General features: G+C 40.5%; 1 protein-coding gene across 10 annotated transcripts in view; it reads left to right on the plus strand.

Moving 5' to 3' along the window:
* The window catches only part of KIZ (kizuna centrosomal protein), a 120656-nt gene that overhangs the window by 77870 nt on the left and 17678 nt on the right, over positions 1–25108 (plus strand). For 5 of the 10 annotated variants that reach the window (XM_009436807.5, XM_016937122.3, XM_063802410.1 and 2 more), the window contains 3 exon segments: positions 1658–1751; positions 10712–10877; positions 11762–11827. In XM_009436807.5, coding sequence (XP_009435082.3) covers positions 1658–1751; positions 10712–10877; positions 11762–11827 — 326 coding nt within the window. 10 annotated transcript variants of the gene reach the window in all.

Here is a 25108-nt window from a genome sequence, read left to right on the forward strand (position 1 = left end):
AAAATTATGACCATTTCCTAGATACATCATTAATTTGGACTTACAAAATGGTGACTTTTCTAATTTGATCATTTCTTCTGCATTTATTGGAAGAACTTTTCCTTGTCAGCTACTTGGTGACTCTGAAATGTATTTTTTGACCACAAAAGCAGGATAAATGCTTTATTCTATTTCTTTATTTACCAATTTGCAGAATAATGAATTGTTGCCCTACCAGCCTCCAAAGGTTTTAAAATTTATTTTTATTTTGTCTTTACTATGGTTTAAAAAAAAACATAAAATTAGCCATCTTAACCATTTTGAACTGCGCAGTTCAGTAGTGTTAAATATCTTTACTTTGTTGTACAACGGATCTCTGGAACATTTTCATCTTACAAAATGGAAAATCTATACCCATTAAACAACTCCCCATTTTCCCTTCCCCCCAGGCCCCAGCACCCACCATTCAACTTCTGTCGTTATGAATTTGACTGTTCTAGGTACCTCATTTAAGTGGGATCATACAGTATTTGTCCTTTTCTGACTGGCTTATTTCACTTAGCACAATCCCCTTAAGATTCATCTATGTTGTAGTATGTGACAGGATTTCCTTCCTTTTAAGGCTGAATCCAAAGGTTTTTATTTTTATTTTTTAAATTTTATTTATTTATTTATTTTTAGATGAACTCAAGGATTTTCATGTATTCCCTGTGTTTCAGTCCATTGCAGTCAGTATCCTTTAGGTGCTTAAATTGTCCCATCTTTGACAGTGGGAGCTTCCTAAGATATCGCCTCCCCACCTTCAGTTCTTTTGATACAACTTTGAGAGCTTCCTTACTTTCTGGTACAACAAGATGTTTCAGGTTCATCTTGTGCGTTTCCTGCCCCAGACCTGAATAGGGCATTTCTTTAATGAACTTTGGTTCCTTTTAATACATAAATACCACAGCCTGAGCAGCAATATAGGCTTATTTTTTAACTCTTTCCTAATATCTTAATTTTTAAAAAACTGTAAGTAGACCATGGTAAGAGTGTAACAAAACAATAACAAAACATCTGCTGTTGAGATGAAAATGTGATCTTTTTCTCTTCACTACATGTGGGAGACTGACCATCTATGCAGTGGTTCAAAACCATTGTTGTGCTTTAGAATCACTCTGTGAGCCTTAAAAATCCCACTGACCAGACCAGGCGTGGTGGCTCACCCCTGTAATCTCAGCACTTCAGGAGGCCGAGGCAGGTGGATTATCTGAGCCCCAGAGTTTACGACCAGCCTGGGCAACATGATGAAAGCCAGTCTCATGACCCAGTCTCTAAATAAATAAATAGATTAAAATTTTAAAGTAAAATTTTAAAAAAGCCCACTGGCCAAGCCACACCCCAGACCATTTTTCCTGGACTCTGTAGAGGTGGCCCCAGGCACCCAGATTGTGCAGAGCTCCCCAGGTTGTTCTGTGTGCAGCAAAAGTTGAGAATACTCATTTAGCAATGAAATAACCAAAGTTTTTAAAAGTTTAAAAAAAAGGATACTTGGACTCAAAACTCCCTTAGACCAGAATATGTTGAGTTCCAGACTTTTGGATAAACCATCTTCTACTAACGTAATTGAGGCCTTTAAAAATGTGAGAATCTTATAATATTACAAATCTATAGTGAGTGTCCTGTTTCTGTTTTATAGACCTGGACAAGCACCAGACTCAGACGTACCGAGGGCACAGGTGGGTCAGCATGTTGCCACCTTGAAAGAACATGATAATTCTGTCAAAGAAGAGGTAGGTAGCTAAACTGTCTGAAGTTTTCCCAATCACAAATGTGGACCACAGGGTAAGGTTAGTAATTTTTATTTAAAAAAAAAAAAAAAAAGTTTTGGCCAGGCGCCGTGACTCACGCCTGTAATCCCAGCACTTTGGGATGCTTAGGTGGGTGGATCACGCGGTCAAGAGATCGAGACCATTCTGGCCAACATGATGAAACCCCATCTCTATTAAAAGTACAAAAATTAGCTGGATGTGGTGGTGCGCACCTGTAGTCCCAGCTACTTGGGAGGCCGAGGCAGGAGAATTGCTTGAACCCAGGATGCAGAGGTTGCAGTGAGCCAAGATCACTCCACTGCACTCCAGCCTGGCGACACCATCTCAAAAAAAAAAAAGTCTCAAGATGTGCAAATTATTCATTTGAGGCAATGTTATGTATTTGAAAAAAATAACGATAAGAAAAGTAGTAAGTGAGGTTTTGTGGTTGGTTGGTTTTTAACTTTCTGACCTCGGGCCTTTTGCATAATGTTTTATGTAGGAATTCGTTTTCCAAGAAATTTCAAAGCATCTTAGAACACTCTGGTTTTCCGTCTCCACTCCGTACTTTAGAAATACTTTATAGTCATTCATGTCAATTCAGCAAATGCCTATCGGTCCATTACTGTACACAGATATCAGCCCAGATCCGTTGGAGGGAAAGAGACAAATAAAATGTGACCCCCTCCTTCTGGGGTGTGACATCATGGGATGCATGTAATAAGAAAATGTTAAAAATGTGGGCTTTCAGGAAAGAGAGCCAAGCCAAGACTCCTGGAGAAGCAAGGAAGGCGGAGGTCATGATGGAGGGAGTACAGTGGCATGAGAGGTGATCTTTAAAAGATAGGCTTTTGATGGTACGAGTTGGGGGTGGGGGCAGAGGTGACAAGAAATGGCTGCTATGAGCCAAAGAGCACACTGGGAAACCCAACACATATTCAGGCAACAGAGCCATCCTGAGGCTGAAGCATGGGCTCAAGTCTGGGGATGGTGAGAAGGAGCACAAGAAGTAGTTGCTGGCCATAGTGTGCAGCATCCGATGCCAGGCCAGGGAGAATGTGTTTAGTTTTGTAGCTTTTGAAAAGCCACTGGAGCTTTTTGAACAGAGCTGTGATAGATTTCTGCAGTGCCTTAGGGAATTTCATGTTTGGTTTGGGACTGAGACATTGAAGGAGGGAGCCCTGCCCTGGTTCAGGCAAGAGGAAGGAGGGGCCTGATTTGGGAGCTGGTGCCAAGAGAGAATTCAAAGATGCTAAACAGAAAATGGAAATGGATGGAGCAAGTTCCCAAGGAAATCATGAGGGGAGGAACCGGAAGCCCAACTTTAGAGCATGTCCATTGGCATATTCCTTCCTCATTCCCTAGAAAAGCCACATTCAGGGAAACAGCCTTTCTTCTCCTAGGTTGAACATCTTGGGAATGTGTCTTGTTTCAAAGCATGTTTTTTCATCTTTATATATAATATAGGATTTTCTGGCTTTGATTCTTTTTAAGGTGTTTCTAAAATTATTGTTATCATGCTCATAGTTCAAGGATTGTATATCTGCACCTTCTGGAATCAAGCCTTGCCTGTGTCTTGAAGTCACATGCCCAAGTGGCTGTGCCATCTAGAGCCTCTGGCTTTGCCCCTCCAGCCTTCCAGAGCACCTTTAGTCCTCCTCAGACCCCTCTTTCCTTGCTGCTCTAATTAAGAGAGCAGCAGGACTTTTTTTTTTATAGCATTTCAAACATACATATATTCAGTAATAGGACGGACCCACTAATCCCATGCCCACAACCCAAATTCACATATGTTGTTACCATTGCACCATATTTGTTTCAGACCCCCTCCTCCTCATCTTCCTCCTTTCTCCCATCTTCGTACCCCCCTCCCTTCCCTCTCCTTCTTTCCTCCCCCGACTTCACCCACCTTCTCTCTCTTCTGCTCTTTCTCTCTTCTCCCTCTTCTCCTCAAACTTCCTTCCCTCCCCCCTTTCCCTTAGAGGGAAGAAATAAATTATTACAAACATAGATACGGCCCCCTGTATGCCTTTCACAGATTTCATGCCCTTTTTCAAGGATAACCTAGATCTATTCCTTCTTTGCTGATGAACGTAGATCTTTTTTGTTTGTTTTTTCGAGACGGAGTCTCGTTCTGTTGCTCAGGCTGGAGTGCAGTAGTGCAATCTCGGCTCGCTGCCACCAAGGCTCACTGCCTCCTGGGTTCAAGCGATTCTCCTGCCTCAACCTCCCAAGTAGCTGGGACTACAGGCATGTGCCACCATGCCCGGCTGATTTTTTTGTATTTTTAGTAGAGACAGGGTTTCACCGTGTTGGCCAGGCTGGTCTCAAACTCCTGACCTCGGGTGATCCGCACCCCCATCAGCCTCCCAAAGTGCTGGGATTGCAGATATGAGCCACCACGCCCAGCCGATGAACGTGTAGATCTTAAGAAAGATACTGTTTGGGTTTTATTATCCCTTTGAGTTAGCACTGTCTTGTAACAACATTATTTCCCATGCTTGTTCACTGCAAGTACATCACATTCAGGCATTTTAAGGGTGAAATAAGTGTTGATCAACTGTCCTTTGCTATCTAATTTTTTTTAAATGATATTGTTTATATTAGAAAACATGGTCCAAGTCCCAAACAACCAATCTACTCAATTTTTCCAATAATGGGAGGGGGTGCTGTCCAGCTAATATCTAATGAATCAAATTATATTCTGCTTCCCCTAATAGATCTTTGTTCCTTTTTAAATCATTCTGATCTCATTTTAGTGACAATCATAAAAATTACCAATAGATTAATGACAAAATCTATCCTTAAAAATGGAAGTAGGCTGGACGCGGTGGCTTACGCCTGTAATCCCAGCACTTTGGGAGGCCAAGGCGGGAAGATCACAAGGTCAGGAGATCGAGACCATCTTGGCTAACACGGTGAAACCCCGTCTCTACTAAAAATAGAAAAAATTAGCCAGGTGTGGTGGCGGGCGCCTGTAGTCCCAGCTACTCAGGAGGCTGAGGCAGGAGAATGACCTGAACCCAGGAGGCAGAGCTTGCAGTGACCGAGATTGCGCCACTGCACTCCAGCCTGGGGGACAGAGTGAGACTCCATCTCAAAAAAAAAAAAAAAAAAAAAAAAAAAAATGGAGGTAAACAGGTAATTTCTCATCCAGTTAAGTTGTGACTGAAGAAATGCACAGCCCCAAAGAATATTACCAAAATGATGCAGGCGGGGCAAGCCTTGTGAACTGAAGGACAAAATGCTTTTGTGAGTCCTAGAACTGTTTTGGTTTGCATGTCATCCTTTTCCGATTAGTGAAATCAAGTGTCTTTGAGTTGTTTCTGTGTATTGAAACCATCTACACATTTAGTAAATACTACGGGTTAAATCTTTCTCTTTAGATAAAATCTTCAAAGTAAGTGATTTTCAAAATTTAAAAAAGCTCTACTAGAAACTACTTGGTTAAGAGTCTAATGAAGCTCAGAAATATTTACTTTGATCTCTTGGGTAAATGGCTAATTAAAAAGCCGCATGTAAATGATGTTTACCTGTGGGTCCCTGTGCTGTCAGCCCAAGTCAATCCCTTCTCTTGAGTAAATACATCTTCAAAGCCGCAGAAACTCAGATTATGTTCCCTGGAGACCAGATAAGGTCTGCAGTGCCCACATAACCTATTAGGCAATTACATAATTGAGCTGCCTGCTTTTAAACTGGAAAAATTTGTAATTACTTTTTGTGGAAAAAAAATGAGTTGGGTGCTTCATTAAAATACAAGATGCCTTAATATTACTTTTCTCCCAAGTGATATCTGTTTCTGCCCTGGAGAACTTTATCACAGCAGAGCAATATGCTGGTGACACTCATAGAGTAGATCGGGGTCCTGCCCCCACCATACACACAGACCAGTTTTATTCACCAGGAAGATGCTTTCCCCAAATGCTGGACTGTTTTCTTGTTCTTATCTCCTGAATACTCATTTGCTGGGTCATATGAATATCTTCTCATTTAAAAAAAAATTGCTACACAGGTAAAATCCCTTCGTTCCCTTTAACGTAGAACTTAAGTGTTGATGCTTGCATTTCTCTTTAAACACCAAGAAATTACTTCCAGTGTCCAAGAGGAATATTCTTGAACCTTGAGGAAGAGTCAGTTAAATCTGCATATTAGGGGAAAATATCATCTGCTGTCCACATCCATTATTTTTAATTCTCTTGCTTTTCTGTGTCTGTGTTAGTAGCACTGGTTTGCATATAGAAGGGAATTTAATTTTATCAGATGCATTTACATTCATTTTCTCTTTGTATTGGTACCACTGATAGCAGAAATTGGATTTCTTTAGAGCGAGCATATATTTTCTTTTAAAAACAAGCATTAAAAATCTTGAAATAGTAAGATAAAAAGAAAACTGGCCATTTTCCTACTATTCTACTATTTATATATAACCCTGTTAACATTATGGTGTATGTTTTTTAAATATTTAATATATTGATATGAGAGGCCGAGGTTGGTGGATCACCTGAGGTCAGTAGTTCAAGACCAGTCTGGCCAATGTGGTAAAACCCTGTCTTTACTAAAAATAGAAAAATTAGCCAGGTGTAATGGCACGCACCTGTAATCCCAGCTACTTGGGAGGCTGAGGCACAAGAATTGCTTGAACCTGGGAGGCAGAGGTTGCAGTGAGCTTCGATCGCGCCACTGCACTCCAGCCTGGGTGACAGAGCGAGACTCCGTCTTTAATAATAATAATAATGATTAATATATTGAAAAACATAGGTTGCATTATTTGTATACATAAATACATAACCTTGTTTTTTTTTTTTACCCCCATTTGCTGCAAAGTGAACTCTTTCATACCATTACATGTTCTATTTACATCATTTCAAATGGCTTTACAGAGGTCCCCTGTCCACTGTCACTTCAGTCATTTACCTGTTGTTCAACATTTGTTTCTAATTTTTCCTCTAGTAAAAAAGTTTCAAAGAATATCTGTGCAATTCAGATTTTACAAATATCTGTAATATTTTCTTAGAACGAATTCCTAGATGTAGAATTAGTAGGTCAAAAGGTGGGTATATCTTTCAGGCTTTTGCTATGCATGGCCAGATCTCACTCTGGAAGGGTCATCAGAGTTACCAGTAATGGATGAAAATAACATTTCTCTGAGTTCTTTATGAAACTAGATACTATCAACTTTTTTTTTTAGGGGCAGCAATTTGAGAGATGAAAATGACATCCAATTTTTTTTGTTCATTTGACCTTTCTATTACAATTGAGGTCAAACTTTTCTCTACCTATTTATTAGCTATTTGTATTTCTTTTTTCATAATTTGCCAGCTCATGTTCTTTGCTCATTTTTGTATTAGGTTAGTAATATTATTTCTTATTGACTTGCAAAAACTTTTTAAATATAAATTTGGACATTTTGTTGCAATCTTTTTAGCAGTTTAATTTTTGTCTTTTAATTTTCTTAATGGTGTTTTGGATACAATGTCTTTTCTATTAATGTCTTACATCTGTCTGTTTATACATTTGAATATCACAACCGTAAGTTTTTGGATATAATTTAAGAGTCAGCTTAGATGATTCTTGGGGTTCTAGATAGAGCAAGATTAATATTTAAACTGAACATGGAGGAAAATTCTAGTAGAACTGGGCTAATAATTAAAGGAATAGTACTGTAGGTGTAACTCATAGAACGATTTATCTGCCATAATGTCTGAAATATGGAGGTGTCAACATCAGTCATTCCACAAATAGTTTGTGCCCTGGCATTTAATTTCCAAGTCCTTTCTCCTGGCTCCTGGGAAGGCTGAAAAGTGAGGGGGTGGTTTGTTCGTACTGACTTAGCCTTCAGACTGCTGAGACCAATGGAACAATCTCTAGTTTTCTCTTCTGGGCTCCGAAAAGAGAGCCTTTATTAATAACAGGTACGTTGAAACCCAAGCATAGTTCAATCATAAGCACTATCAGAAAGCCTATGGTAAAATTGTTGTCTAATGGCATTTTTTTCAGAGAATTAGCTCCAATTTGCAGAACCCATTTAGTCCCAGCATGAGATGTAATAAAGCAACCTGTTAACTGTTCTCTGAGCTTCTCTCTGTGTTCGTGTCATCAGTCTCAGACTGCAAACTCCTTCAGATTGGAGGTTTCCTTAGAAATACACTTTTCTGGAACATCTGCAAACAGTACATCTTGAGAACGTGTTACAGACGTTTTCCTGACTGCAGAAGTTGTTTTTGCAAGGCACGGTGGCTCACGCCTATAATCCCGACACTTTGGGAGGCCAAGGAACGCAGATCACGTGAGGACAGGAGTTCGAGACCAGCCTGGCCAACATGGTGAAACCCCGTCTCTACTAAAAATACAAAAATTAGCCTGGTGTGGTGACACACGTCTGTAATCCCAGCTACTTGGGAGGCTGAGGCATGAGAATCACTTGAACCTGGGAGGTGGAGGTTACAGTGAGCCAAGATCCCGCCACTGCACTCCAGCTTGGGCAAGAGAGAGAGACTCTGTCTCAAAAAGAAGTTGTTTTTGACTAGAAATCTGTGACCTATTCTTGTCTGTCCTTGTCTGAGACTAACTTTTGTCTTCGTCCCTGCTTATCATCTTTGAGAAATTATCTGTGGAATTATCTTAAAAGATATGTTCTTTTATAAACATTTCTATCAAAAAAGTAACAGAAATCCTGGAGATAAGTATTGAGTAGTGAAGATAAATGGGATAAAATACAGATAGTCCCTGACTTCCAACTTACAATGGTTCAACTTACAATTTTTTGATTTTACAGTGGTGTGAAAGTGTTAGGCATTCAGTGGAAACCATACTACAAGTAGTACAGTATCCAATAAATTACATGTGAAAATCAACATTTTATTATAAAATAGGCTTAGTGTTAAATGATTTTACCCATTTGTAGGCTAATGTAAGTGTTCTGAGCAGTTTAAGGTAGGCAAAGCTTAACTATGATGTTCAGTAGGTTAGGTGTGTTAAAATACATTTCTGACTTACAGTTTTTTCAACTTGTGGGTTTATTGGATGTAACTCCCTTCATAAACTCAAGGAGCGTCTGTGTACAAAGTAAATTAAACTAGCAGTGCAGTATGCCCACCACATTATTTACCTCACCGTGGAAAAGAGGGCTCAGTGCAGAACTGTTGGCAATGGCAGTATTCTTGTCAAGCCTACAAGGACTCATTAGAAAGGTGTTTGTAGTAGATTCCAGAAGCAGGTGCAGTGCAGTGGTCTGTGTAGGCAGTTGGGATGGGGGCAGTGATGGGAACCAGCCTTGGCCTGGCCTTCAAGGGCAGGACCCTACCCCTAGACTGCAGAAATGGGAATACTGAGCAAGTCATCCCAACAGAGTTATCACAGTGGAGTGAAATCTAGGGACTAGTTTCTAGAAATAGAGGAAAAGCCCCTGGTCACTAGAACTGCACCACAGAAAGGTCCTGGCTGCAAGGCTAACTTGACACCAAGTTCTTTGGCCAAGGGGACTAGAACTCCTTAAATCCCCCAATCAGCTACTCCAGCTCCTCGGGTAGGCCATGGGTCCAGGAGGTCAGCCAGTACTAGGGAGGGAAGAAGGCAAGAACTCTGCAGGGAAGTCAGGACTAAAGGCAGTTGCCTTGAAGTGTCCGAAATGCCAAACATGCAAGACCAGACCTTCCATCCAGACCTTCCGTCCGGGCCTTCCGACCGGGCCTTCCGACCGGACCTTCCATGCTCTGACTCTCCCTGTCGGAGTGTCTTCACCTTGTTTCATGTTAATCACAAGGAAGGTTGTTTTTTCCACCTTGTTCACTGGATAGTTACATTGTTAACACTTCACTCTTGGCTGATGATGACCTACGAACATTTGTCCACTTCTGCTCTTTATTTTAATTTTAAACTGTCATGTGCATTTTCCCACAATTGGGTTAAACACTACCCAGTATTTACTGTCATTGTCAGCTGTGGGTCACCACCACCACCGAGGTTTCCTCTCCAGCTACCTAAGGAAATCACCACCTGTCAATAGGAAATGAGAGAAACATACACTCTGGCAACGGGATAATGTGACCAGTGGTTATCTACTAAAAGTTTAACTCTTATTACCAGCATATTTATATTTCTTAGGGGAAAGTACTGACCTGAAAATCAAAAGACTTGGCTATTAACCCCGGTCCTGTGAATTGCCCCTTTTTCTCCACCTCTAAGGTTGGCTCTGATAAAAACCTGTGTCCTCCTCCTTGTTCAGGACACATGAGGCATTTAGGTAAGACAGGGCCTTTAAAAAAAGATAGGCAGTGTGGTGGGTGAGTTTCCCCAGATCCCCAGACGATTTATAGGCAAAGTGCAGACCATCTTAGTACTTGATTGAAGATTGGGATTTAGAATAAGGGCAGTTATCTTTCTTCTCAGTGCATCCTCTTCAGCCACAAATTTTTCTGCAATCTTCCTGTTTAGGGGAAATTCATGCGTCATTTTTAGGAGGGTAGGGATATGGCAAGATCACATCTTTCCGGATCTTTTTCTCAGTTGAAAGTAATTCTGTCTGACATGCCTAGAAAATAGGATTCATGTAATCAAAGAATAAATTTTTCCTTCAGAAAGGAGGTCTGAGGCTCTACCTTTTGTATATATCGAAGGGAGGATAAACCTGCCCAGATTAACAGAGGTGGTCACGTTTCATATACATACTTAACAAGCAGAAGAACATTTCTGCATTACATAAGATTCAGCCCTCAAAAAGTGTATTATTGTGAGGGTAACTTGTAAAGAATTAGATTATAGTAGAAAATAACCAGGTGTTTTTTTTTTTTCTTGACATTTTAATTTCATTTAAATGTGGGAAACAAATTAAATCCTAAGTAAAGCTTAACTTAAAATTATATTTGAAGGCTATCTTTGAGACCAAGAGGAATGTGGCTACAGTTTGTTTTTATTTCTTTGTGCTTTGTTTTGAAACACTGTAGGCAACAGCATTATTGAGAAAAGCCCTTACAGAAGAGTGTGGCCATAGGTCAGCTATTCACAGTAGTGAATCATCTTGCAGCTTGCCATCTATTCTGAATGACAATAGTGGAATAAAGGAAGCCAAACCTGCTGTATGGCTCAACAGTGTTCCTACAAGGGAACAAGGTAACTATTGTTAAAGTGTGTGTCCACAGCAAAAAGGCATTCAGGGTCATCATCATCTTTCTCAAGGTATACCTATAGAATATCACTGACTAGTGAATACCTCTGATTTTAATATGCATAATATAGTATTTGTTTTATACCACCTTCCAATAAATATATATGTTCTCCTTTAGTCTAACAGGAATGGGAAATCTAACTGTAAGTCTGTAGTTCTAGTGAATTTATTTCTAATAAAATAAGTATGAAGAAGTTACAAAATCTTAACAAAACTAATCGCTTGGCAGTAGATAATTTTGATCCCACAAAGATGAAGATGATTCCATAAAGTACTGTGAAGTGTTTGATATCACCTAATAGAATTTACTCATAATTGTAAACATTACTTTTAATTATAATAGAACCTTATCAGTGTCTAAACAGTTGATTAATAATCAATGAATTCATGCCCCCCAAATTTAATAACCAATTTTGAGCACCCAGAAACTGTGATTATTTAAGCATTACTGCTAAGACATGCCATTTAACTGCTTTAATGGTTTTCCAAGACAGCTATGAATTCCTCAGGAATTGCTCGAGTTGATGTACATGTGCAGGATGTGAGACTCACTTATTTTATGTCCCACCCAAATTTGATAGATGTCAGGCCCAATTATTTTGCATGAAAGCAGCATAGTGGTACCTTAATTCAATTTTATTTTTAAATTTTTATTTATGAGATACCTTAATTTTAGAATAGGTTTCCTTTTAGGAACAGTATTGTTTCAGACAAGAAATACATTAACCAAAAAAAAAAAAAAAGTGAACATAAAGGGAATGACAAACACCCAAAGGATCTATTCCTTAACTTTGAAATACATTTTTTTTATTATGCATTCAATTTTTAGAAGTTTCAAGTGGCTGTGGAGACAAGAGCAAGAAAGAAAACGTGGCTGCAGCTATCCCAATCACAGGTAAAGCTATGGTTGCCTAAGAGTTTCAGACACAAGATTTAGCATTATTATATAATCAGAACATTTTGGGTCAGTGGTTTGTGGACCCCACTAAGAGCACATGTATTCAGCTACTGCATGCTGGAGCAGGAGATTAATCCTAAGAGCAGAACGTATATACTTATGTTAACATAAACTAAGGTGGAAAATCACCGTGTCTATTGAATTCTTCATCACCATGTTATATATTTACACCTGTAACATCCTCCATCATGTACCCTTTCAGCACCTGCGTCTCTGTAAAAAGGTCCATCTCCCTGGGGAACACCCGGTCATTACACAGCAAACTATAGATGTTTCTGATTTTACTGTTTTCTTTCCTGTAGTAATTGCATATGTATATTAAAATAAGCAGATAATAAAAAAATGTCAGATAGGAAGCTTGCGTTTGCCTCAGTTACAAAGCCTGTCTGATAATTTAAAAATTGTACCAATCAGGCTTCATCAAGACCTTTTAAGATTTCTGCACATGTATTAGGCTTGTTTAGGTGGAATCTGAACGATATCATTATTTTTTTCTTTTTAGAATAAGAACAGCAGCAATTAGTATTCTGTACAGAGTTCTATTTGTCATACATCTGAATTTACTAGTACCTCATTTTGTAAAGTGGTGTACTACTTCATTATAAATTCAAAGGTCTGACTTTAAATATTTACACAAGTAAATACACCATTGCACCAACGTACTGAGGCATGCATCTGCATATGTGGTAGTTTTGTTGTTTATAAGCAGAAAAGAATGGCTTGCTTTTATGGCAGTGCAGTTCCTGGCATGATTAATTTTTTAAACTCATGTTTCTGTGATGAACTCTGGTTTTGAAAAAGCAGTTTATGGTAGAGCAGTTATTGTATATATTATGCATTCAGATAATATTTCACTCTAAAATGCAGAGTTTTTTCATTTTAAACATTTTCACCAATGATATGTTTATTGTGTTTTTAGTCTGCATTTTCTGCAAACTCTGGTATGGCTCCCTGTTATTTTTATTAATAGAAATGTAGATGATCCCAAACTACAGATAACCATGAAGTCATTTGGATACTTTTCTCTTGCATTTACTTTTGGATGCAGAAGTATCTAATGGCCTCTGAATTTATTTCAATTAAAATTATAAAGGATTATTAAGGAGAAACCAGGAAATGACCTTGTTCATTTTTTCTTCTCTTTTCAGTATTCTTTACAATCATCCCTTGCTGGGAGTAGTTGACTCTCCCCAAAGTTAATGCAAATGTATTTTCTCATATACTTTCTTTATAAGAAAATGGATAATTAAGTACCAGGGTTTCAAATCCCTTCTCATGCAGAAGTGCAATATGGCTAGAAGCAACCTGGGCTATTTGCCATTAAGATTTTAAAAGAAATTGTAATTCCAACAACCTGCCATTGATCCATCAATAGTTGGCAGTTAAAAAAAATGCCTTGTGCCAAAATATTAGACATTAAAAAAAGTACTTTGGAAATTTTTTAAAAACTTAGCAAAGCCATATACATTGTTAAGGTGTTACTGTTCTGTCCTTGCCAGTGTACTATCCCCACCCAGGGACCTCCCATGAAATTCATGTTTGAGGGCCTCACGCACCTTGGCACTACTAATACTGTTGCTTTGTCCATCATTGCAGCTACTTTGATCTCTAAGTTCTTGACCATCATCCCTTTATTAAATGTTTGTGACTTTGGCATAACTATTTGGAGATTTCACTTTTGGTAGAGTAAAGCAAGTATGTAGTTTAATTTAAGACAGAGTCTGCCTGCCTCTTTATAATAGTTCTGTTGGGGTGTCCTGTTTGTGTGGGTGCATGCTGGTTGTGTTTGTGTGGGCTGCATTCCTTCTAGAATATTCCAAAGAAAATATTCCAGAGGCTGTCCCCTGAAGGTTGAGGAAATGTAGCAATTGGGCTGGGGCTTTGCAACCAGCCATCAGTGTCAGCTCTTTTACTCCTTGCTCTGTTTCTCTACCCTCTCTGAGCCTCTGTATTGGGAAAGCAGACATACTGCCCAATAGGATTGTCTTAAAGTTTAAATGAAATCATTTGTGAAAGTGCCAAGCAGATACTCGACACTCAATTTTATCTGTGATGTATAATAATATTCATGTGAACATTATTAGTGCTCCTGGTCTTCTGTGCTGGCCCCCACAATCCCCAGCATTTCCAAACCAGCTATGAGGAGCCTCACAAAGCAAACTCAAAGAAGAACATAAGTAGAGAGAATGAGGATGCAGCATCACAGAAAGTGCCATTGTGAGATGAGCCCCTGGAAGAGTGGACACTTTCAGTCTGTTCTTGTGGACCTGTATACCTTCCTTGAGTTGTGGTGGCCACTTGGGACCAAGACCCACACAAGCACAGTACTGCTGCAATACCTGCAAGACAGTGCTTCCCGATAGTACTGCTACGTTAGTTTCTGCAAGAAATTGCCACTTGAGAACACAATTGAGATTCAAATCCAGAAGGATAGTTACCTTATCAAAAAGGAATCTCAAGAAGAGTTTGATGATACTTTTCCAATTTCCACTTAGTCCCATGAGGACATCCACAGAGAAAACTCCGAAACAGCTGCTGAAGTACTCCTGAAGATCTCATTGGTCAAGGCCCAGACATCTCTGTCTCGGGGTGCCTATGTGCCCTTAGTAACCCTTACTTGCTCACAATGGATGATGTTGCAGGGTACCTGATCACCAGGCAGCAGACCTCCCCTGATGTGTGTGCTGCCCCACAAGTATTGATGAGCTAATGCAGCATTTTCCAAAATGTGTTATTTGCAATGCTCCACCCAGAAAATACATCAATTAATACATATTTTGTTGCCCAGCCCTGTGTGATCCTTCTCTCTCTCTGCAGTATGCATAATGCATAGAAGCATAGTGAAGACTTGGAAAAGACTTTCAGCAAAGGAATTGTTTAAAAGTGTGAGCCTAGAGTTTCAGATAACTTATCATTTATTTGAAAATGGAATTCTTTCTGTTAATAGCCAACAGAATTAATGTTCTGTGGAACATACTTTCTGAAACATACACACATGTATGTGGAACACTTTTAAAGCAGTGAGTCCAATGTGGGCACCAGTTTCCTCAATACGCTAAAATTATCTTCAGCATTTTTCTGTGATTTCATTTTGTGGGGAGCTCCCTTGTGCGTGAGATTGCTTTATAATGAGATTTTGGGCTACCTTAGTGTAACTACACCCAGATGTTATGACTGACAGCTGCTTGTTACAGCTGTTCCTTGAATTGACAGGAAGGTTACAATAGTAACTTTAGGCACCCAGAAGTGCTATTCTTCAGTGTGGGATCCTTCTGTGTGTCTTTATTTGCTTTTCAGCCATTTCAGAAGAAGTATAAGAGAAGACGTGGCTGAGGTGAAATCTGGGAAGTCACAAGAGGTTGGGGGTGGGAAGCTGTGAAGTCATACCTTTATCAGAATGAGGGGGTCCTGGGGATGTTTAACCTGAGAAGGGCACAGTAGCTCTTTAAATATTTGAGGAGCTGCCATATACCAGGTAGAATATTTATCGAGCTTAATTATAGAGCGTAGCTCAGTAACAAAACAACTTTCTAGCTCTTCATTTCAGCAAAACCAAGTTCAGTATCTTCCAGGGGTGAGTGCTTGAACCATGGCAGGAACCATGACTTTTTTTTTTCTTTTGAAACAGGGTCAGGGTCTTGCTCTGTCACCCAGGCTGGAGCGCATTGTTGTGATCACAGCTTATTGCAGCCTCTATCTCCTGGGCTCAAGTGATCTTCCTTCCTCAGCCTCCCAAGTAGCTGGGACTACAGGCATGCACCACCATGCGTGGCGAATTTTTGTATTTGTTATAGAGATGGGGTTTCACCATGTTGCCCAGGCTGGTCTCCAACTCCCGACCTCAAGCAGTCTGCCCACTTTGGCCTCCCAGAGTTCTGGGATTATAGGCATGAGCCACCTTGCCTGGCCCTGTGGCTCTTTAAAAGAGCATTGTGGAAGGAATTATTGCTTCTGTGACCCCTGACATTCCTTCTAATGCCAAGGGACTGTGCTTCTTCCTCTATGCTAATGGAATCCAGTGTGCCAGCATTCTCATCTCTTCATTTCCCTTTCTCATTTGCTTATCACCCCAAAACGGAGGTCTTCTTGGCTGGGACTCCTCCTTAAAGAGTCTGCTATCACTTTGAAGGCATCTGCTTTGCTAATCGTTATTATGGAGCATGCGAGTTTTCTGTGTTTAGATTTACATAGAAACCCTCCTGGGCACACACTGATGCCCCACCCACAAACACAGAGTCAGTATTCCATAGCCTGTATGATCTGTTGTTGTGAATATAATCTACCCCTTTTATTAGTCTAGTTGTTGTTCACTAAAGAATCCAGATGGAAATCAAAGATGAATTTTTATATCTATAAATGTATGGTTTTCTGTATATAATAAGTAGTATATAATTAGATGTATTGATACAATATATATTAGTTATATATTATATATCATATATCATTATAGATGATTATATATAAAATCCTTAATTATATTAGTTAATAAAATTAATATTTTTACGTGGGCTGAATCCTGGGATACCAGAAACCACAAAAGATGGTATCCCTGCCCTCACTAAGCCTCCCTCATCTCTAACCTTTACAACAGTCCTATAGGGTAAACATTAGTACTCACCCTACAAGTGGTCAAACAGAAACTTAGAAAGGTATCCTGCTCAAGGCCATGTAGCTGGTGTGTTTGATCTTGAATTGAACTCAGACTTTAGGATTTGGGCCCTTGAACTCCTTCCATTTCACTGCCCTGCCTCTTTTATTTATTTTGTTTTTTTATTATTTATTTATTTATTTTTGAGACAGAGTCTCACTCCATCACCCAGGCTGGAGTGCGGTGGCACGATCCTGGCTCAGTGCAACCTCTGCCTCCCGGGTTCAAGCGATTCTCGTGCCACAGCCTCCTGAGTAGCTGGGATTACAGGCATGTTCCACCAAGCCTGGCTAATTTTGTATTCTTAATAGAGACGGTTTTGCCCCGTTTGCCAGGCTGTACTCGCATCCTGGCCTAAAGATACCCACCCACCTTGGCCTCCCAAAGTGCTGGGATTACAGGCGTGAGCCGCCACGCCCGGCCTACCCTGCCTTTTTTATTTTACCAAAAAGACAACTGCATCAGGATGTCCGGATCAATTAAACATCAGTGTACATCATAACAGAAGATGGGCTTTGCAAGGCTGCTTCTGAGAGCAATGATAAACAAAGCTTGCCTTTCCTTTCTCTTGGGTTAGGCCTGGAGAGGTGGGCAGCATGCAAGGATTTTCAAATGCAGCTCATCCCGAGAGGTAGGCCTTTTATAAAGTGGGGCAAACCTGAGCCCAGCTGGGCTGCTGGGAGGTCAGTTTCCCTGAAACACTTCCTGACCTAATATGTAGGTCAGTTTGCCTGAAACACTCAGGCCATGAGGAAAGTGATGCTTATCTAGATTGGGAGAGAAAGTTTGCCTTTTGAACTACTTACATCCGCAAAGTGAAAATTTCCCACATTGACAATTTTATTTGTATTCACACTAAATTTACCTTTCAGCATTAAGTGAGTTTTAGCTTTAGCAGATGATGCAGCTATGCTAAATGTCATAAAAATACAGCACCTAGCACAGTGTCTGGCACAGGGTGGGCACTTAATTTGTCAAATGAATAAAAATGGGGATATTAAGGAATTTTCTTAAATGCTTGATGATTCAGGACAGAATACTATCTCTTTCAGTCATGCACTCCACCAATACTTTTCCCACCCCACGTGCCCATCCTGGCAAAACTAGTCTCCTTAAGCTCCATGTGAAAAGGGCTCTCAGCTTTTATCTCAAGAGGATTAAGCCTCTAAGAATGTCCATTCAGACTCTCATTCTTTTGACACCAATTCTCTTGGTCAAGCTGTGTTGAAAGTGGTTGCCTGACTGTGCCATTCCTCGTGGATATTCTTTGGCAAGCTGAAATATGCAGGGTAATACTAAGACATCCATTTAGAGTCTTTCTAGGAGGTCAGTATAGATTTGGAGGGTGCCACTTGGAGTTCTAGGTAGTGCTTCCCAAAACATGATTGCTTGAGTTTTACATCAATTCGGAAAAGGGCTGGAAAGATATAGTGGCTAGGTTGTCACTGGTGACTGGATTTATCCTGGGAGGAAAGACGGTAGTGATGACTTTGGGCTCCCAAAGCACACTGGCATAACACCACTAGTACTGAGGTTTTACCGAGAATGTGCTTCACCTGTCCTATCCCAGAAGCATTTTCCTGACAAGACTCAGTCAAGACATATTACCTGTTGTGCCTGGAACGGGAAACCCCCAGCTTGTGCAAAACCAGGGGAACCACTGTGTGTCGCTGGATTGTCCATTGAAAGTCCACGTGACCCTGTCTCTGTGCCAGGGGTCAGCCTGCTGGGGCTTCACCCATGGAGCCTGCTGCCTGCTACTTGCGGTAGCAAAACAGTCCTCATTATATTGCAGGGCAGTGCTGTTTATTTAACATGGTCGTTAAAGGATAAAAGGTACTTTTCTGAAGGGTCTTCTGGACTGGATGCTTCTATATTCAGGGAGATGAACTCATAAATGCCAAGAGAAATTCTCCCCAGCGGTTCATGGTAGAATCCCATGTAGAGTTTTAGAACATACCCATGCCCCAGCCACACCCTTGTGCAATTATTTCTGAACCTCTGGGAGTGGCACCCAGGCATAAGTACTTTATAACACATCCAGGTAACTTCTTAGGTTTGAGAACTGTGGAGCAGGGGTCTCAGTTCAAAAGAGCCCTTGTAGGTCCTGTTTTGAAGCACCCTCATTTTACACAGGAGACTCTGAGAGAGAGACAAAATTGGGCTTTAAATATTTTAATAAAATGAGGGGTTGGAGTGTATTATTTTCCTAGGGCTGTTGTAACAACGTATCACAAACTTAAAAGAACAGAAACGCATTCTCTCACAGTTCTGAGAGCTAGAAGTCTGAAATCCAGGCGTCAGCAGGGCCCTTGCCTCTGAAGGTGCTAGCCAGTGGCTCCTGGCTTGTGGGAGTATAAGCCCTGTCTCTGCCTCTGTCTTCACTTGGCCTTCTCTTCTGTGTCTGTGTGTCTGCTCTTCTTCTTAGAAGAACATCAGAAATTGGATTTAGGGGCCACTGTAAATGCAGAATGATTTCATCTAGGGAACCTTAACTAATATATCTGTAAAGAACCTATTTCCAAATAAGGTCACGTTCTGAGGTTCTGGGAGGACATGAGTTTGTCAGGTTGAGGGGAACAACATTATTCAACCAACTACAGGGAATGAGGAAGGACTTCTTCATATTTTACATTTTTAGCATCCAGTTCATCTTCTACAGTAATTATTCCTGAACCTACTATAAATAATGGTAAAGATAAGATTGCCATTTCTAATTTCTCTCATTAAATAAATCATTGAGTACAAATGGCTAAAATATACTGTTTTTTAAAAAGCCATTTAAATCAATAAAATACAGCTTTCTGATGAAGATTACTCAAGTTTTGAAAAGTTAAAGGTTTCATGAGGTTGAGAGTTGAAAATTCACCTCTCACGACTGAACAGTGTTAAATGGCAAGCAAAAGTGTTTCAGCTCGTTTTGGGAATGTTGGTTAAAGGTCAGTTTCAAGCCTGGAATTTGTTTTCAGGTTTAATTGTTGAGTTGCCCCATAGAAATTAAGACTATGATATAAATTTCTATTTTCTGAAGCAGCCCCAGACAACTCATGTGAATTAGGCAGGTCTCTTCTCGTGCATCAGCCGTCTTCCTGAGAGTGCAGAGAGCAACCTTGACAATGGAATTTGCAGGCCCAGGTCTACAGGTGGAGTAGAGTTTATTGCAGAAAGTCTGGATGTGAAAAGTCATTCTGGTTATGGACCCAAACTTGTGTATCTTCCTGCCTTTTAAAAAAAAAATTCCTAAATATATTTGATGACTTTTCTGTATTTTCAGAATTGCAAAAGCAGCCATATCCTATTTTCTCTTTTTTTTTTTTTTTTTTTTTTTTTTTTCAGAGATGGAGTCTTGCTCTCTCACCCAGGCTGGAATGCAGTGATGTGATCTCGGCTAACTGTAGTCTCCACTTCCCAGGTTCAAGTGATTCTCATGCCTTAGCCTCCTGAGTAGCTAGGATTACAGGCACCCGCCACCATGCCCAGCTAATTTTTGTATTTTTGTATTTATAGTAGAGACGGGGTTTCACCATGTTGGTCAGGCTGGTCTTGAACTCCTGACCTCAAGTGATCCACCCACCTTAGCCTCCCAGGGTGCTGGGATTACAGGCGTGAGCCGCTGCACCCGGCCTTATTTCGTTATTTTTTATTTATTTATTTTTTTGAGATGGAGTTTTATTCTTGTTGCCCAGGCTGGAGTGCAATGGCATGATCTCGGGTCACCGCAACCTCCGCCTCCCAGGTTCAAGCAATTCTCCTGCCTCAGCCTCCCAAGTAGCTGGGACTACAGGCATGCACCACCATGCAGTGGTGTAGATAACAGCGTTTCTCCATTTTGGTCAGGCTGGTCTTGAACTCCCGACCTCAGGTGATCTGCCCGCCTCAGCCTCCCTAAGTGCTGGGATTACAGGCTTGAGCCACCCCGCCCGGCCCTTATTTTTATTTAAGCAGATTACTAGGCAAATGATTTCTGGATTCTCAGTGATAATATTTATCTTTTGAAGTAACTTAAGAAATATATCTCACAATTTTTATTTTATTTTGCAAAAATGACCAAGTTTGCAGTGTCAGCAACACACCTAGTACAATTTGAAAAAGCACTTAGGTGTAGAAATATGTGAAAAGTAACAATGCTGAGAAACTCAGTGGACAGAGAATATTTTTCAGATTTCATTTTAACTTCATATAGAAATAGCAGTTATCCTTCCTTACTCAAACATACCCAGTTCTCTGTTGGTTCAAGGTCGGTTTTTTAGCCGTAGTGATAGTATTGTTTGCATCTCCCTTTGTTGTTTTTTTCTGAGCCCAACTCTTCTTTTTTTCATTAAGGATTTCTGCAAAAGCAATGGGCAGATTCCCTGCCTCCAAGACACCCCTTAGAGACTGGTGAACCACGTGTTTGTCTGGCTCTTGTAATGGGGTGTTAAAAGCACTTGTTCATCAGATATTTTCTTTTTATTTGTAGATTTAGAAGTATTTTAGCAGGTGTACATTTGCATATAAAAGAGAAAAAAGATAAGAAGTTGAGGCTTTTTCTTTCTCCTCTCCTTAACATCATCTCTCTCCCACCTCTTTATTCAGCATGTTTTCACTTTCTTTCTGTAGCTGTTTCTATTTTCTATACACAAAACGCATATCAAAAAGAAAAAAAAAACAGTCTCAGCAATCCTTCAGCACTTTGCAGAAAGATAGATGATTGGGTTCAGGCAGCTTATGTAACAAAGTAAGGGAAAATACATTTATCTCATGTCATCAGTCAGGAGTGAATAGACAAGGATAGATGTTCACCTTCTGGAGCTGTAGACTGCATGAGATGGCCCCCCTTGCCTTGCCTTACATTTTAAACTACAATATTTTCTACTTTTTAAACTAAATCTTGACGCAGATTTGAGTATATAATCAATGCTTGAACAAAAGATTCAGAACCGAAACCTTGAGCATGCGTGTGTGTTTGTTTCTGTGTGTATCAGAACATTCCAACCGAAAATGATTGTATTCTTTAGAAATGCTTGTTTTATCTAAACATTTTCACTACTCAGTATTTTCTGAGAGTTTAACTTTACTAATGGGGGGAAGTGTTTCCCTGGATTTCTAAGTCAGGCTAGAAAGTGAAACCTTTAAAGCAACCACCCAATCCTAAATTTTCAGACTTACGGTTTACTTGCAGCTGAGAAAACTAAATTCTTTTCACCTTGGAAATATATCGACTTTGTCCCTACCTTGTTTGTAACAGACTAACTTGAACTTCTAGAGTCTTTACTTTTGCTCCTTTATTTGTTCATTCATTTAATAACTATGAATTTGCAGAGCAGCAACAAAGTGGAGCTTTTAACTGATTGGTTCATCACTGTCTTTCTTCCTTCTAAAAAAATCCTGGGCCTGAATTGCCACACACCTCATGTCCATAACTTTACACTCTTGCTTCATGAAACTAGCATCCTGGCCAAGTCTTCTGGGCTGTTTCAGGAGGATGTCTGATTTGTTTGAGAACTCCTAGAAAAAGTACACTCTTGCCTCCAGTCTGAAACCTGGTCTGTTTGATACAGACAGCCCCTTAAAAATCTTCATACAGCTGATGCATCCTCCCTGGGTAACATGTTCCAACAACCCTTTCAACAAGAAAGCTTTTCCTAACATCTAGCTTGTATTCTTTGGCTGCAGTTTTTCCCTAAGTGTTCTTGTACCACTTTCAGTGAACACAAAAAGTTGCTCACTACCGTCTAGTTTGGAGGCTACAAATATGTTCTGTTTTGTCTGTGCAGTGTTTTATTTTTAAAAAGAAGAAAGAAAAGGCAGAAGTCTGGCAAGACCAGGACCACTTTCCCACCAGGCAGCAATTGGCTGGAGCCAAGGAGCAGCTGTGCTCTATAGACAAGTCATGTGCCTCCTTGCCTGCTACAGGGCAGGCCCTTCCTGCTGCTCCTGCCTGGCCGTAGTCACTTATTGGAGGAACTTGCTTGGTTGGCCCTAGAGGCATCTGGATCCACAATGCCCACCCTGTCCAGTCTGTTTGCAATATCTGAACTTTCCTTCCCTTCTCCAACCTTGTTCTATGCAGACTATGTATTCTTTAATCACTTCTAATTTGTTTTAGCCAACCCTTATTAATTTTGTTTTTCCTGTGTAGATCATCTCTCAGTCTTTCATAAATAGTTTGTGCAACAATTCTGACTAAATAGGGGGGTGATGCATAGGGAGAGCGACTCCATCTCCCATGCATCTGATCCACAGTTGGGCGGCAGCAGTGCTAGGCGCTCTGCCCTCTCCCGCTCCTTTGACGTCTGTGGTCCTGCCTCAGTGAGTGTCATTCCTCTGGGTGAATGCACTTCATCTTTGTACCTTTTAAACTTCACTTTGCCTTTAGACCATTGGAGGGAATCACACTGGGATTGGGGGTGAGAGATGTGCCCAGCAGTCCTCAGCCTGATCTCGCCAGCCCTTTAGGACTCAGGTCAGGGCAGCTGCATCCCAAATAAAAACTGCCCAGGTGGGCCTCGGTGACTCTCCTTGGAGAAGGGCCACAGAGGCTTAAGGATGAAACACCAGTGAGGTGATTGGGAAGTGGTGGGCTCTGGTTGCATGAGGCAGGAGAGTGAGCCATCTCAGGATGGGTGGTTAGCCAAAAGCTCCTGAGCCCACACTCTTCAGGAAGGAAGGGAGGGGGACCAGAATGGAAAGTGTGGAGCATAGAAAGGGCTCATCTTTTCCAGAGTATCAAAATGGTCCCTTGTTGCTAGAAGTGATCTCACTTCACATTGGTAATTTCCTCCCTTGCTAACTTCAAACCAGTAATACTATCAGCCCTTCTTCTGTTTGGGCAGAATGCTTAATCCCCCCCAAATCTGAAATTACCTCAGGACTACTAGCTTGATATTTCTCACAGAAATCCCCTTCTGATTGCCAGTGACACGTTTTCCTGGTTTCTGAGAAGCAGGAGAGCCGTCTCACTGGAGTCAAGTGATTTACCTTCAGACAATGGAGAAATGAATTTGCAGCATGCAGCTCCAGCTTTGAAAGTGGCCAGGAGGCTTTGTTTATCAAGAAGCTGCTCCTTTTTTTTCAAATTTCCATCTTTGCTATCTTTTCCTTGACAAAATAAGTTTAATTGAATGTAGAAATAACGTGGTCATTAAGATCTGGACTTGTATCTTGAGAGCTGAAAAACTTTTTGGTTGATTTTTATAAAATAAAAACAAAACAGGGCATTTTTACCTCTTTTACACTGACTCCTTACCTTTAGAATTCAGACACTCTGTCTTTGATTTTATTAATATTATCCCTCTTTCACAGTTACCTTACAGTATATTTGAAGTAACATGGATGTTAGGATTAGCCAGAGGGCATCACAACACCATCCCATTGGAGCCATCCTAGGACAATGCGACCAGCCTCATCAGGAAACACTTTTGTCCCAGCGACCCCCACACATACACACATTACACAAAACAGTACTTTCCCCTCTGTATGCACTGTGTCTGATGTTTTCTTTATCAGATTTTTCAAAATACTAGTTTCAGCGACCTAAACTGATTTCACAATCCAGCAATGTTAAAAAAGTGTTGCCTTAGAATTTATTATATTCAGAGCAAAGAATCCCTGATCTGTATATATTTTAATTATATACTATTTAATATTCCAAAGTATAATGTTCATTTTAAATACTCATTTTTATCTTGACTGATTTTCAGTAGGGCAAGGTAAGTTGTATTTTTATTCTTCAGTGTGATGGTAGTTTTAATCCAGTAATAGGGTCTCATGGTTAAGTTCTTAAATGAAGCCAGCAAAAGCAGGAATCCAACCTGTTGCCAGCCCCTAGCATTGACAGTGGGACTCCTTTTGTGTTACATTGAAGATGTAGACATGGATGCTGTTTTGTTATGTCTGTGCTGAAACTCTGATTCTTCATCCTGCATTTCATCTGGGTGCCCTTGAAACTTAGAGTAATGGGGAAGGTTGTGTCACTCAGGTTCTTTACGTATTTTTGTTTACTGTTTTTCCCAACAGTCTTCCCCAATTTCACTTATAGCAGATGCCATTAGAAGCCCTGCATGGCCAAGAGCATCCTATGAACATGAGCAGGTGCAGGCTGCCACTGATCCCTGTGGACACCTGGCTTTGCTCTCTACAAACCCGTTCTCGCTCCTTCCCCATGGCAAGACTTGGTTAGATTTCCTCAGCTGTGGGACTCTGAGCTCATCCAGCTGTCACCACCCTTCCTGACCCTCTCCCCATTCCCCCAGCCCTGTCCCAGAGCCCCTGCACTTGAGTGTGAGAGCCCAAGAGCCAGAGCAAAGAGAGTTTCTAAGTGACCTGACCACCTAGGAAGACTTGCTTTCTCTTCTGGTTCATTCCCATAGCTGCCTCTACAAGGCCCCGAGGGAAGTGAAACTGTTTTGCTGTGATGGGGAACCTATCCACAGACCCACTCAAAATAATGACTGTGATTTGGCTGCCTCAAATAAACTCATACAGCTTGTCTTTGAGTCTTGAAACCCGGGTTCAACTAAATTGTTTTTTGTTTGTTTTCAGAATGTCTAAAAAGTGACAGTTAAAAAAATAATAATTTGCATGCATTT

This window comes from Pan troglodytes, chromosome 21 (genome assembly GCF_028858775.2).
Source record: "Pan troglodytes isolate AG18354 chromosome 21, NHGRI_mPanTro3-v2.0_pri, whole genome shotgun sequence".
Lineage (NCBI taxonomy): Eukaryota > Metazoa > Chordata > Mammalia > Primates > Hominidae > Pan > Pan troglodytes.